Here is a 14,041-nt window from a genome sequence, read left to right as displayed (position 1 = left end):
AGACCCTGAGCATCATACTGTTGCAATTGTAAACTTCTCCCTGAACAAACAGGAGGTTCTCAGAACTGAGACTGCGAAAGACCCCAAGCTCAGTGCATTAAAAGAAATCATCCATCAGGGATGGCCAAGAATACAAGACCTGCCAAAAGACCTACGCAGCTATTGGCCTTTTTCGAGATGAACTTGCCATAGAAGCAGGAGTTGTATTTAAGGGCAGACAAGTGCTTATTCCAGAATCTATGACAACTGACATTCTGACTCAACTCCACGCAGGCCATCAAGGTATCGAAAAAACACGCAGGTTGGCTCAAGAGAGTGTGTATTGGACAAGGATAAACTCAGACATTGAAAAAATGTGCAAATCTTGCAGTACATGTGCAGAACATCAAGATGCACAACCAAAAGAACCTCTCATTCCACACAAAACACCCACAAAGCCATGGCAGTACCTGGCGTCTGATCTGTTTGAGATCCATGTACATACTTACTGTGGACAGGTATTCCAAATATCCATTGGTCGATGAAATGCGCATTCCAGCAAGCAGCCATGCAGTTGCACAAAATATGCAAAAGTACATGTCTTTATTTGGTCGACCAGATGAAATAATGACAGATAATGGACCACAGTACACAGGACAACCTTTCAGGAAATTCATAGCTGACTGGGGAATAAAACACACCACAAGTTCACCGCACTACCCAAAAAACAATGGATTTATTGAAAGACACGTGAGACACATCAAATCCATCATCAAAAAAACAATACAACACAAGTGGCCATGATGCAGGTGCGAGCAACTCCCATTGACAGCGATTTACCATCCCCTGCGGAATTACTCCTTGGCAGACCCATCACCACACTCCTACCAAGTCATGCAGATCCAGGTAAACTGGAACACAGACAGCACCTGGAAGAAATGTCAACAAGGATGAAAACACATCATGATCAATGTAGTGGTAGAGACTTCCCTCCATTGTTTCGTGGACAGAGTGTAAGAGTGCTGGACAAGGAGAGGAAAACATGGCACCCAGGGACTATTGTAGAAAGATGCAGGGAGCCGAGAAGTTACCTGATCCAAACACCAAATGGAAACACTATCAGACGTACCAGGAGCCTTTTTCATGAAATGTATGCACAACACACACAGAAAATCCAGAAAAAGGTACAATTCGCTGAAACACCCAAAAGAGATGTGGTTGAACAAAGCCACAAGGATCCGATTGAAGACAAAATCACACAACCTCTTGAAACAAAAACAGACAATACAGGCAATGAGACAACAAGACCAACACGCACAAGGTCTGGACGGATCATAATAAAGCCAGCACAATACAAGGACTATGTGTAAAGCTGAATGAAAAGTCAAGCAGTAAAAAGAGTACCAAATATGGACTGAATGTTTATTTTTGCACACGTAACCAAACAGTTTATTATTGTTCATTATTGTTACAATGTGCACCCTATGAAAAAAAAAAAAAAACTTGACATATCTTTAAGAATATTCTGTTATATAGATTCAAAGAAGAAATTCTGTTGTCTTGGTTGTCTGAGATGTTTATACACTTATGTTAAACAGAGGGGATGTTGTGATACGTAATACGCACATGCGTGTACCGGAAATGATGCCATGTTGAATATGTTGAGCACAGAGAACTTACAATGCTGTCCAGTATTACTTCAGGCTCCAGGGGGTTAATAAAGGCCTTTTGAAGCGAAGCATTGCGTTTTTTTCTAAGAAAAATATCCATATTTAAAACTTTATAAATTCAAATAACAACTGTTCGCATACTGCGTATTGGGCAGATTTGGGCGGAAGAGCAACCTTTGACCTGAAAGCAATGACGCAATGATGAACGTGGAGGCGCAGAGGAGAGAGCAAAACAAAACACCGGTCACGAGCTGGAAGTCTAAAACAAGAAATTTTAAAGAGAAATGTCAGAGGATTTTGATAGAAGACTACATCCTGCGTCATACATTGTGTCGGGGTTACTCATTTGGCGCAAGTCGAGTTACGCAGTATACGTGCAGTCGTCCGCCAAAAGCTAGTTATTTGAATTTATAAAGTTTTAAATATGGATATTTTTCTTACAAAAATGCATCTCTTCGACTCAAAAGGCCTTTATTAACCCCCTGGAGCCATATGGATCACTTTGATTATGGATGGATGCATTTTTTATTTATTTTTTTCAAAATGCGGGCCTCCATTCACAACCATTATAAACCTTGAAGGACTAAGGATATTCAAGTACAACATGTTCCTGGATCAACATCTTTGTTGATTCTGGAACAACATTCCAATCAAGGCATAAATTATGGGTAGGGATAGATTTTGGGGTAGGAATAGGGTTATGCCTAAATTTTCAGGCAAGAATGTTGTTCCAGGATTAACAAAATATGTTGATCCAGGAACATGTCTTACTTGGCAAAATCACGGTGACTGAAAGAAGATAGTCATATACACCTAGGATGGCTTGAGGGTGAGTAAATCACCTTTAAAGGGTTAGGTCATCCAAAAATGAAAATTCTGTCATCATTTACATTGTTCCAAACCTGTATGAGTTTCTTTCTTGTTGAATTATGATATTTCAACTGTAAAAAGCATTTGCAAGTACTCGTAATTACAATTTGTAAGCTGGAAATTTTCAGAGCGCTCCTGCTTGTACCACATGACTACTATACGGCCTGAGCGCTGCAGGTTCATTTTGCACTTGTAGTCCACTTATGGGTTGTACTACAAGTGGTAACTAAATAAATATTTTTTAATACAGAGATAGTATGTTAAAACACATTTTAGTTCATATTCATGGTGTCTCAAAATACCACAGTTGAGTAAACTTAGATGTTCTTAAGATTATCTTAAGAAGTACTAAAAAATAATTTTTAGTATATTAAGTACAAAATTAGTGCATGAAAATAGAGCACTTTAAGTACATTACGGAAGTGTACTTTTTTTTTTCACCTGGGGTCACGTGTTGTCATCTTGAAATTACAATAGTTATGACAGCATGAACAGCATACGATACACCCAAAAATTAGCATGACACAGTCGGTCACGAGACAAACGAAAGCCAGTGCCATTTCACGATTAAAGCTGATGTAACGCTTATTCTGGTGGCAAATCATCAGCTTGGTGTGTCATGGCCCTTATGAGACTACCCTGTGCTTTAGTAGAGACCTATGAGTACTTGTGCTTTACCTAACTTTTCTTACAAAACACTAATAACACTATAACACTTTCCTTGCCATTTTAAATATAATATCAACTCATTGGGAATATAAAATATCTCTGCATTCAGCATTTATGCTAAAAAAGTCTGATGTTCTCGACTCTCGAGGCTTCCAATTTATTACAATCTCTGCTGTTTGGTGAACTCTCTAAGTTTAAAAAGAAGCAGTCAAAGTACTTTGAAGTGAAATTGGAAGCAGAACACAGGCAGGAATCTCTGGCCCACATTAGGCAAATGTAAATGAGACCTGTGGGAATTTAAACTGGATGAAAGGGAGATTTAATGTTTCGCTGATATCATTTATTTTTCTCCCTCTGCACGCTCCTAATCTCCAAATGTGTGATCAGTATAAGGCTTATAAGAAGTGACAAGATCAGCTCATGAACAGATGGGCTCGATATAGCCACTCTAAACTCTGCTTCAGTCTCTGTCTCTGATTGAACTGATATCTGCTGAATATCTTTGGATTATTTTAAAGTTTTCAGTTGTGTTAGAACAAAGAAAGACAAACTCAAAAGTGCAAACTCCAAAAATGTGATTTAATCACTTATGTGTGTGTTCATTATAAATATGCTGTCAGATACTTGTCATTCTTCTTATGATTGAGGTCTTGAAATACTTCATAAATCTTATATAAACACATTTATTCAAGACAAATTTCTAATTCAGGTTTTTAATTATGCATAAACTAAATTAGTCTTGAATAATTCTTGAACGAAAAAGTCTTTTTAGAGGGTAACCAGTTGAGTCGGTTCACAGAATTGAACTGAATCACTGAATTGAATTGATAACGCAAGATGCACATCTGATTCTGAAGTAGCACAAATAAGCATGTCCAGACGGGTTATTGAACCAATGAACTAGTTTGAAATGAACGAATAAAAAGAGAACTGATTTAAAAACAACCGAATGAGCCAGTTCTAACTGTCGAAGTTTTCTGAGGTTCCTTGAAAACTTGAACAGAATTGGCTAATTCGGTGCTTTTTGAGTCGAACATGAATAAAAAGCTTTCAGCTCTGTCAGTAGGTTTGATTCATTAATTTCAAACCAGTCCTTTGGTTCAGTTACAGTTCTGAGCATGCTTATTGGCTCATTCAGTGCTCCACAAGCGTGCTTGCTACTTCGGATGTCCGTTTTGAGTCATCAACCTAGGGCCTGTACCATGATGGTAGTTGAACAAACTTTCATTATAGGATCGTTATAGGATTAGTTTCAAGTTAACAATACCAAACCACTCTAATCTGGCTTTGTTGGTACCATGATGCTGATCATCAACTTTCTCTGTCAGCTCAGGCTTTGATCCTGAGTTTGTGGAGCGTGTGCGTGAAATCAGTGGCAAACAGCCAATCACATGCCTTGCAACAGAGAGAAACTGTGATTCACTTCTCACCAGAGAGCCAGCGCGATTCAAAACTTTTTTGCGGAATATTAAGAGATTGAAGAAAATGAAGAATTTAAATGCATGTACACTAAAGAAAATACTTGTCCATGAAAGAGGACAAATAAAAGAAATTATCTTGCTCTATCAGTGCAAGTGAAACTTGTGAAGTTAGTTTATATAGTTGATAATAGCGATAAAGACTCATTTTGACTGTAGTCATTTTTAAAGAGTTATCTATTGATTCTACAGCTTATTTATATTACATATGATCTGTATATATTAATATTAATTTAAACTAAATGCTTAATAATAACTGATAAACTAAAATTGCTTGTGTGTAATGGATTAACAATAATATAGATCATATAATAATTATATAAATCATATATAAATCAAAAAATAGTTCTAATTATCATTAAAGCCAGACAATTTCATTGTTAAATAATTGTTTTTACTATATAGTGACCTTTAATTTGGAGGAAGAGAAACTGGGGGAGTGACTTTATTGCGTTGGATGTGTCGGTGTCACTTTACTCACATCTGATTGGTCCAATTTCGGTTTGAGATCTCTTACCCAGAACAAAACCTGCCCCGGAGCAGGTTAGCCATGGAGCGTAAGTTACTATGGTGATGAACCATAAAAGCCAAGTCACTTTCATGATATCTAAAACCCAGGATTGGCGCAAACTAATCTGAAACTTACCTGGGGTGCGATTCCCGAACAACGATGTAACTCGCTGCTGAACTACCATAGTACGATGCATCGTTGAACAAATCAACTAGCTAGTCACGACTGTTTCCCGAAACCGTATTGTCGCAATACGCAATACTTGTCGTTCAACCACGTTGCTGAATGACGTCAAGCAAGTGGTGAGTAATAACTTATTTACGTACCAGAGCACGTACGCACATGCGCACTCTTCAAAAACGGTGCTTTAAATCTCTTGGCAAACTAAAATATATAAATGACATTTGTCTATATTCAAAATAAAATATATACATTGTACTTAATGTCAGCTTGCTTATTTTGCTCAAGATAACGATTTATTAAGTCCACATGTCATAAAAACAGGAAACTATGCTTCTAACCACAGCTCGAGAGCTGTCGTTCCAACCACACAAGTTTGTGATGCAGTTTGTGCATGTTCGTTTGAACTATGGTTTTGGGAAACACCAAATCGTTAAACTATGTTAGTAACGATGGAACTTGCGATGTTAGTTGGCTAACGATGCTTTTGGGAAAGGCACCCCTGGCTAGCCAGCTAATCTGGCTTCATGGTACAGGCCCCTGAACTAAAGTTCAAATCAGTTCGATTCTGTGAACTGGCTCAACTCGTTACTTGCTTAAAAGAACGATTCCTTCAAGAAACAAATATCACTATCATCTAAATCAGTATATGAACCAGGGTGTCGGGGCCCACTAGGGGGTCTCAGCAAAATTCCAAGGGGGCCTCAAGATGATTTAAAATTATTTAAAATAAGAGAAAACAAGCATTACAATAAGCCAACCCCCTCAACTATGACCCCTCAACTATGAATATACATTTTTTTTTCTAGTTACACCAAGCTCTAAAAAAAATTATAACAACAATAATAACATATTTTATAGTATTTGGGTTGTAAATCAAGCAGAAAATCTGGAAACGTTTCAGTTCTAAAATTTATCCTTAATCATTATCCAGTAAATCACAAACTGTAGAAGTCAAGTGGTCTTTGAATATTGTTTTTAACAATAGGAGGCCAAAAAGGAGTCAAAAAGGTTGAGAACCACTGGTATAAATGATCATTGCTCAGACAAAGAGTGACAACCATATTTAACTGCAGTGTGTGTACATTATGTGGCCTATAAGACCCAGTCGAAAGCCTAGAATTATGTATGATAACTGCATACGACAGCATAAATTTAGACTCAGCAGTTTTGTGCATAACTGTGCCTTCAGGCACTGAATGCCCTGTAGGAGCCAGTAGGAGATACCTGGATATGGGCTCAGTTTCATACCATAACACAATTTCATAGTCCTCAGCACCTATTCTAGACTGTATCAGCCTTCATTGAAGATTTAGCTTGTACAACATAATTCCATTGTTTTTTTTTGTTTTGTTTTTTTTTTTTTGAAGTTTCACATACACTGTGCAGAAGAAAAATATCTTGGAATCATTTGCTAAATTTCTCATTTACACATGCAGTTATCCTTTCTGAATGCACCACAGAAGGGCTTGCAAGATGTTCTACATTGAAGTTCAATTTCTTCCATGTAAATAATGGTTTTGTAAAATGCAGATGAGCGAAAGGTTTTGTCGATTATTTGGTGTCTACACTGTAAAAGAAGATTTTGGTTACACTTTATTTTACAGTGCCGTAGTTACATTAAGTACTGAGTGCTATTAATTAACTACATGTACTTACTATAGAGTTACAGTTAGGGTTAGGGTTTGGTTTAGGGTTAGTTACTTGTAATTATGCATAATTTACTGTTATTACTATAGTAAGTACCAGTGGCGAGCTGTGACTTTTTTTAACGGGGTATGCTGGGTGGGGCGTCATGTAAAAAAATGTGGCCGATGCAGTTTCAATGGGTTTATAGCTAATATGCGAGACACTCGTGTTCTCAGTGTTAGTTTATTCATTGCTCATGACAAATAGCAACAAAGCGAAAAGTATTTCTAATATGTTGGACCTTTTATTGAGAGTAGCCTATATTTACCTGTTGAGACGTGCCTTCACAAGTACCTGTAAGAGCTTTTGTGATGTTTGAGTCGACGGAGGCGCGACATGCGAAAGGTGCGTTTGCAAAATATGCTGTATTTTTGTAATCCGCTAGTTGCTGTAAGTGTCACACAAACAACATACTTCACTTTTAAACGTATCAGTTTAGACACAGATCTAAATCAGACACGACAAATAAAAAACACCATGGCGTCAATTTAAATGTATGCCAGAAGTACTTTTTAAATTAATAATTTAAAATAAGTATAACACAATCAGTATTAGCAGCCTATTATAAATAAAAAATAAAATGTAATTATAATAAATATAAGTAGGCTATAATAAATAAAAATATCAGTATTCTTTAAAAAATAAGTTGAAATTATGCAAACTGATGCAAATGCAAAGACTATCGATTAACATCCTCTGATAGGCCTAGTTACAGTAGGACTGTCTTAAACAATTTATAAGTTTTCCTTAAAAAAATTTCCTATGGAGAAAATGAAATACTATGAAAATAGTTTTAGTTGTGATTTTTTCCCCATTTGGTTAAGTCTAATTAGTTTTGTATCAACTACAATGTGATTTTCAGTGATCGGGATTTGGCAGCAGCTCATTTTACCTCTTGGGCGAGCGATCTGCTCGCAGCTTATCCTGCCATGAAATCTGCCATAGGCCAGCAAACCAATGAGAACGCGGGCCAATGATGACGTTCCATATCAAAAGCACGAAGGTGCAAATGCTGCTGTAGATCAGCTTACCCGGAAGTCTCCGTAACTGGCAGATTTAAAGAAAATTACCGTTGTTTGGCAAATAAATAAATTACGGACATTTACATATGCATTACGCAACATGTAGGCTTTATGGTACACCTCAAACAATTGTTAAAGGGATTTAATAGTCATTTATAATGTTAATTTTAATTGCCGAGTCCACGAATGGCTTGGGTATGCAGAGCATTCGCAGCTTATATGCCACTGGTACCATGTGTAACTACGGCACTGTAAAATAAAGTGTTACCAAGTTTATATATATATATATATATATATATATATATTGTAAATAAGCCAAAGATTATTGGAGTAAGTTTTACAACAAAATTTCACATTTAATTCATTATGAATTTACTATAGCAATTTCTGAGTGAAAATTGTTTCAACACATTCTACACATTCAGCATGGAAAGACAAATTGCTTGTTGTTGAGTCTCTTCATAGTGATGTGCCTCGGCATGAGTTCTGCTTTGCAAATGACCATCTGGAATCTCTTCTCTCAGATACTGAGAGCACCAGTTAATCACAGTTCAAGGATTGTCAACCCTGATTAGGTAAATCACTCAAAAATCCATGCAAATGCACTGCCTCCTCTCATTTAAGCTGTCTTTTATAGTTTGCATGATTTTCTAAACAGCACAACAAACACACTTCGAGACATGCACATAAATGAATCTGGGCAATTCAAATCAAAGCAAACAATTTCCATAAACCTTTTGTGTCTTCTGAGAATTCAGTAATTGGTTATTTACAAAATGAGAGAATCTCTTCATGGGAGAGTTTTTAGTTAAGTCTTAGTTTCTTCTCTTGTATATGCTGGAGGAGGGCCTTGGCTCTTTGTTCTATGTGCCGGATGAGAGATTTGAGTCCGGACGCCTCTCCTCTGCTCACCCAGAATTCCTGATCCACAGATAGGGAGCGAAGGAGCATCCTCTCCAGACATCCTGACTGCAGCACTGAAACAGCCCGTTCCGGAAACCTGCCAATCAACAAATACACCATTCACACCAAGAACGATAACTATAGTTATTAGTGTCAACACCAACACACAATATCATTCTGTTTATTCTAAGCGTGCAGTTTTGTCGTCTGCTGCTTCAGCTCTTTAAAGCAGGATGGATTCTGATTGGCTGTCAATGTTTTCATTGTTCATCAGCTGGAAAAATACTTCTGATTCTATATTATTTCTCTGTGCCGTTATCGTTATAGTTGTGGTGTGAACTCTGCTATTCTGTTATATTTAGAACAATTTTTAGAACTATATCTTTATCGTTAGAGTTACAGTCCTTGGTTTTAATGGGCCTTTACACTGAGAGTTTTGTACATGTTGATCAGTCAGACGGGAGAACATTATTATTTCCTTAAGAACAATATCTGGTAACACTTCAATATGGGGAACAATTCTCACTTTTATCTAGTTGCTTATTAGCTTGTATATTGGCTGTTTATTAGTACTTATAAAGCACATATTAATGCCTTATTCTGCATTACCATATTCTACATCCCTACCCCATACCTAAACTTAAATGCTACAACAACTACCTTACTAACTATTAATAAGCAGTAAATTCATTGAGGCAAAAGTTGTAGCTAGTGAATATGTGTTCCCCATACCAAAGAATTACCCAGGATCTTTATTCTAAAATTTGTATCTGTAAACATAACTTTTCTACTTCTAATTCATTTAACACGTTTATCCAAATGTAATTGCAATGCATTTTACAGGAATAGTTCCTCTGGGTACACACGAAGTGTGTTGCTCAAGGGCACAATGGTAAGAAGTCATGGTTCAAACCTACACTGTAAAAAATTATTTTCATTATTTATTACAATATTTTTCTTTTGTCAAATCAACTTAAATAATTAATGTAGTTCAGATAACATAATATTTTAAATTTCTGTTGATTAAACCAATCACCTTCATTGTATTAACTCAAATTTTAATTTCAACAAACTCAAAATTTCAAGGCAACCAGGTTACTTACTTTTTTAAGTTAAACCAACAATTCTTTTTTACAGTGTAGTAATAGTTAACACATTTTAACTGATTTTATACTTGGCCACACCATATGTTTATACAATAACACTGTAAACCAGGGGTCTTAAACCCTGCTCATGGGGCCGGTTGCACCAGCTGTGCGTAAGTTGCTTGCAAGTCTAGTTTTGACGTAAAGGGACACTAAGTTACAACTTTTTGCGTTGCACCATTAAACTTGAAAGTTGAAATGTAACCATGCATAAGTTAAATATTTACGGAAGTCTCCGACAAGGATTAATGGTTGGAATAAAATCATCAATAAACACATCCGTAAATGCAAGCCATAAATGCATCAATAAACTCTCATTTTACCTGATAGATTTCAATTCTTTAGACATATATGATAATGTTAACATTTTACATTTTAAGAGAGAACATTGTGTGAATATATTATAAATTTTTAGTGGTTCTTTAACACGAACCAAAACAGCACACCTATGTGTGAATCGTTCCATGTTGTGCAAATAAAATCAATTATAAAAAATATATATATATATATATATTTTTTTTTTTTTTTTTTTTTTTTTTTGTATCACCTACTTGTGTATCACCAACCCTCTAGCTACATTCTGCCTTCAGAACAAATGGAGCAACCATATAAAGTACAGAGATTAGCTACAAACTAGTTAGTAGTTTCTAAGGCACTAGTGTTGACTTTAAGCTCCAAATAAAGTAAGAACTTATGAACGGCTGGTACAACCCTACCCTGGAGAGCTACTATCCTGCAGAGTTTAGCTCCAACCCCAATTAAACACACCTGAACCAGCTAATCGAATAGTTGAGGGTTACTTGAAAATTACAGGCATGTTGGAGAAGGTTTGGAAGTTAAGTCTCCAGGGAAGGTATCTTTCCAGGATCAGGGTTGGAGACCCCTGCTGTAAATAGTATAAATATACACGTATTAATACTTACTCATCAATACCTTCAACAAGTCTGAAGTTGAGATTGTCTTGTGGTTGGTGAGGTCTTCCTGCATTGTCAATAAAAACCAGTCTGGATGGTTCGGTCTTCCGAACCTATAAATAGAGGTTTACATACACCATATTTGAATAGATTAATGCTCATTTATATTACATACAGTGCCCCACATTGTTTGGAAACTTTTGGACATTTAAAAAGATATTTTACTCCAAAATTAAAATTCTGTCAATTACTCACCCTCATGTCATTCCAAAAACCAAAAGACTTTTTTCATTTTTGAAACACAAATGAAGATATTTTTAATGAAGCATAAGCCATTGAATACCCATTGAATGTTCACAAAGTTCATAAAAACTTTGTAAAAATCGAGCAGTTTAATCCAACTCTTTTAAAGAGACTCAATCGCTTTATATGACTTCAACAGATTTAATTTTGGTTTTTATTCACATATAAACATTGATCAACGCACATACATAGAGCACATAAAATGTGGTTAATGGAAGCTAAACTGTACTTGCTTGACACAAGAACAAACCTCATTGATTCTTGCACATCTAACAAGCACATTTGAGCTTCCGCTTCCCATATTTGATGAATGTTAATCCATCTTTATATGTGATTAAAATACTAAATTCTGTTATCATACAAAGCCATTGTGTCTCTTCAGAATACTTGGATTAACCACTAGATTTTTTGGTAACACTTTATTTTAGGGTCTTTAGTTGCTTATTAGCATGCACATTACTAGAATATTGGCTGTTTATTAGTACTTATTAAGCCCATATTAATGCCTTATTCTGCATGACCTTATTCTACATTCTTAATCCTACCCAATATCTAAACTTAACAACTACCTAGCTATTATTAAGAAGTAAATTAGGAGTTTATTGAGGGAAAAGTCATTGTTAATAGTGAATATGTGTTCCCTATATGAAAGTGTTACCTTTTTTTGTTTTTGTTTTTTGTCTTTTTAAAATATTTTGAAATGTCAAAGTACGTTGACTTTCAATTGAGGGACAGAAATCGCTCAAGTTTAATATTTTCATTTGTGTTTCACAGATGGCTTTGGAACTACATGAGGGTAATCGATGACAGAATTTTTATTTTTTGTTGAACCCTTTAAAGGGTTGGTTCACCCAAAAATGAAAATTATGTCATTAATTACTGACCCTCATGTCGTTTCACACCTGTAAGACCTTCGTTCATTTTCAGAACACAAATGAATATATTTTTGATAAAATCCGATGGCTCAGTGAGGCCTGCATCGCCAGCAATGACACTCCCTTTTTCAATGCCCAGAAAGCTACTAAAAACATATTTAAAACAGTTCATGTGACTACAGTGTTTCAACTTTAATATTATAAAGTGAAGAGAATACTTTTTGTGCGGCAAAAATAACAAAATAGCGACTTTATTCAACAATATCTAGTGATGGGCGATTTCAAAACACTGCTTCATGAAGCTTCGAAGCTTTACGAATCATTTGTTTCGAATTGGTGGTTCAGAGCGCCAAAATCACATGATTTCAGTAAACGAGGCTTCGTTACATCATAATTGTTTTGAAACTTCAATAATTCACATGACTTTGGCAGTTTGACTCACACTTCGAACCACTGATTCGAAACAAATGATTCGTTAAGCTTTGAAGCTTCATGAAGCAGTGTTTTGAAATCACCCATCACTAGATATTGTTGAATAAAGTCGCTATTTTGTTATTTTTGCCGCACGAAAAGTATTCTCTTCACTTTATAATATTAAAGTTGAACCACTGTAGTCACATGAACCACCGATTCGAAACAAATGATTCGTAAAGCTTCGAAGCTTCATGAAGCAGTGTTTTGAAATCACCCATCTCTAGATATTGTTGGATAAAGTCGCTATTTTGTTATTTTTGGCACACAAAAAGTATTCTCGTCACTTTATAATATTAAAGTTGAGCCACTGTAGTCACATGAACTGTTTTAAATATGTTTTTAGTAGCTTTCTGGGCATTGAAAAAGGGAGTGTCATTGCTGGCGATGCAGGCCTTACTGAGCCATCGGATTTCATCAAAAATATCTTAATTTGTGTTCTGAAGATGAACGAAGGTCTTACGGGTGTGGAACGACATGAAGGTGAGTAATTAATGACAGAATTATAATTTTTAGGTGAACTAACCCTTTAAGTCACCCTTAAAAGTATTAGAATTGCATTGCATTAGATACAAAATATCAAAACAAGGGGCACCTGATACCAAACACCAAACTCTTTTTTTTTTTTCTTTTTGAATTACATTTCACGTAATTGTGCCAAAAGTATATTTACTGTGTACAAAAATATATGCAGAAGTCATGAATAAAGTAACACAAAAACATCCTGTCTGCCAAAAAGTCAGACTTGCATAAAATATAACTTTTTCACTTCACATGCATGTTCAATTTCAGGGTTAGGGTTAAAAAAAAAGACAGCTTTTATGAATTATACTGGTTGCTGTGAGCTCTGTAGGTTTTTCTAAGCGATAGGGACATATTTCTAAAATTGTGGAATGATTTTGTGGGCAAGCGATATTAAAACAGATGACTTTTGCAGACTGGCTCCAAAAACCTAAACCACACCACACTGGAGCTCCATTTCTCCATCTCTCCGAACACTATCAGATAATGGCTACAGAACCAATATAAAGGCTCCCATGGAAACTGATTGCCTTGACTCATTTCAGCAGCCTCACTTAATTTAGTTGGGGTTCTAACTCACAGTTTGAGTGGGAGCTCAAACTTCACGTAGATCTCAAGAGCTGTTGGAAAGATATTACTTTTGATATTGGAAAGCAGAATGAAAGAAAAAAGACACTCTCCTGGTAGAAAAACGAAAACTTGCCAGCTATGTAACCTTGTCATAAGGTCAGTCAATAAAACTACATAAAAAAAAGGAACTGCTTCAAATTTTGCTGAAGCCATAGTGTCATTATTTATGCATGTTTACTCTCTCTATAAAGTCAAATGAAGTCCTGACTA

General features: G+C 35.9%; 1 protein-coding gene across 1 annotated transcript in view; it reads right to left on the bottom strand.

The window, feature by feature from the left end:
* Window positions 1–8,399: 8,399 nt before the first annotated feature.
* The window catches only part of gask1a (golgi associated kinase 1A), a 34,008-nt gene continuing 28,366 nt past the window's right edge, over window positions 8,400–14,041 (bottom strand). The window contains exons 4-5 of the mRNA XM_051866520.1: window positions 11,040–11,143; window positions 8,400–9,068 (exon numbers count right to left, since the gene is read on the bottom strand). Of these exons, the coding sequence (XP_051722480.1) occupies window positions 8,873–9,068; window positions 11,040–11,143 (300 nt within the window). The 3' untranslated portion in view covers window positions 8,400–8,872. The remainder of the gene's footprint in view (window positions 9,069–11,039; window positions 11,144–14,041) is intronic.

This window comes from Ctenopharyngodon idella, chromosome 16, assembly GCF_019924925.1.
Source record: "Ctenopharyngodon idella isolate HZGC_01 chromosome 16, HZGC01, whole genome shotgun sequence".
Taxonomy (NCBI): Eukaryota; Metazoa; Chordata; class Actinopteri; order Cypriniformes; family Xenocyprididae; genus Ctenopharyngodon; species Ctenopharyngodon idella.
Note: the sequence above shows the minus strand (reverse complement) of the source record. Positions and strands in the feature narration are given on the sequence as shown.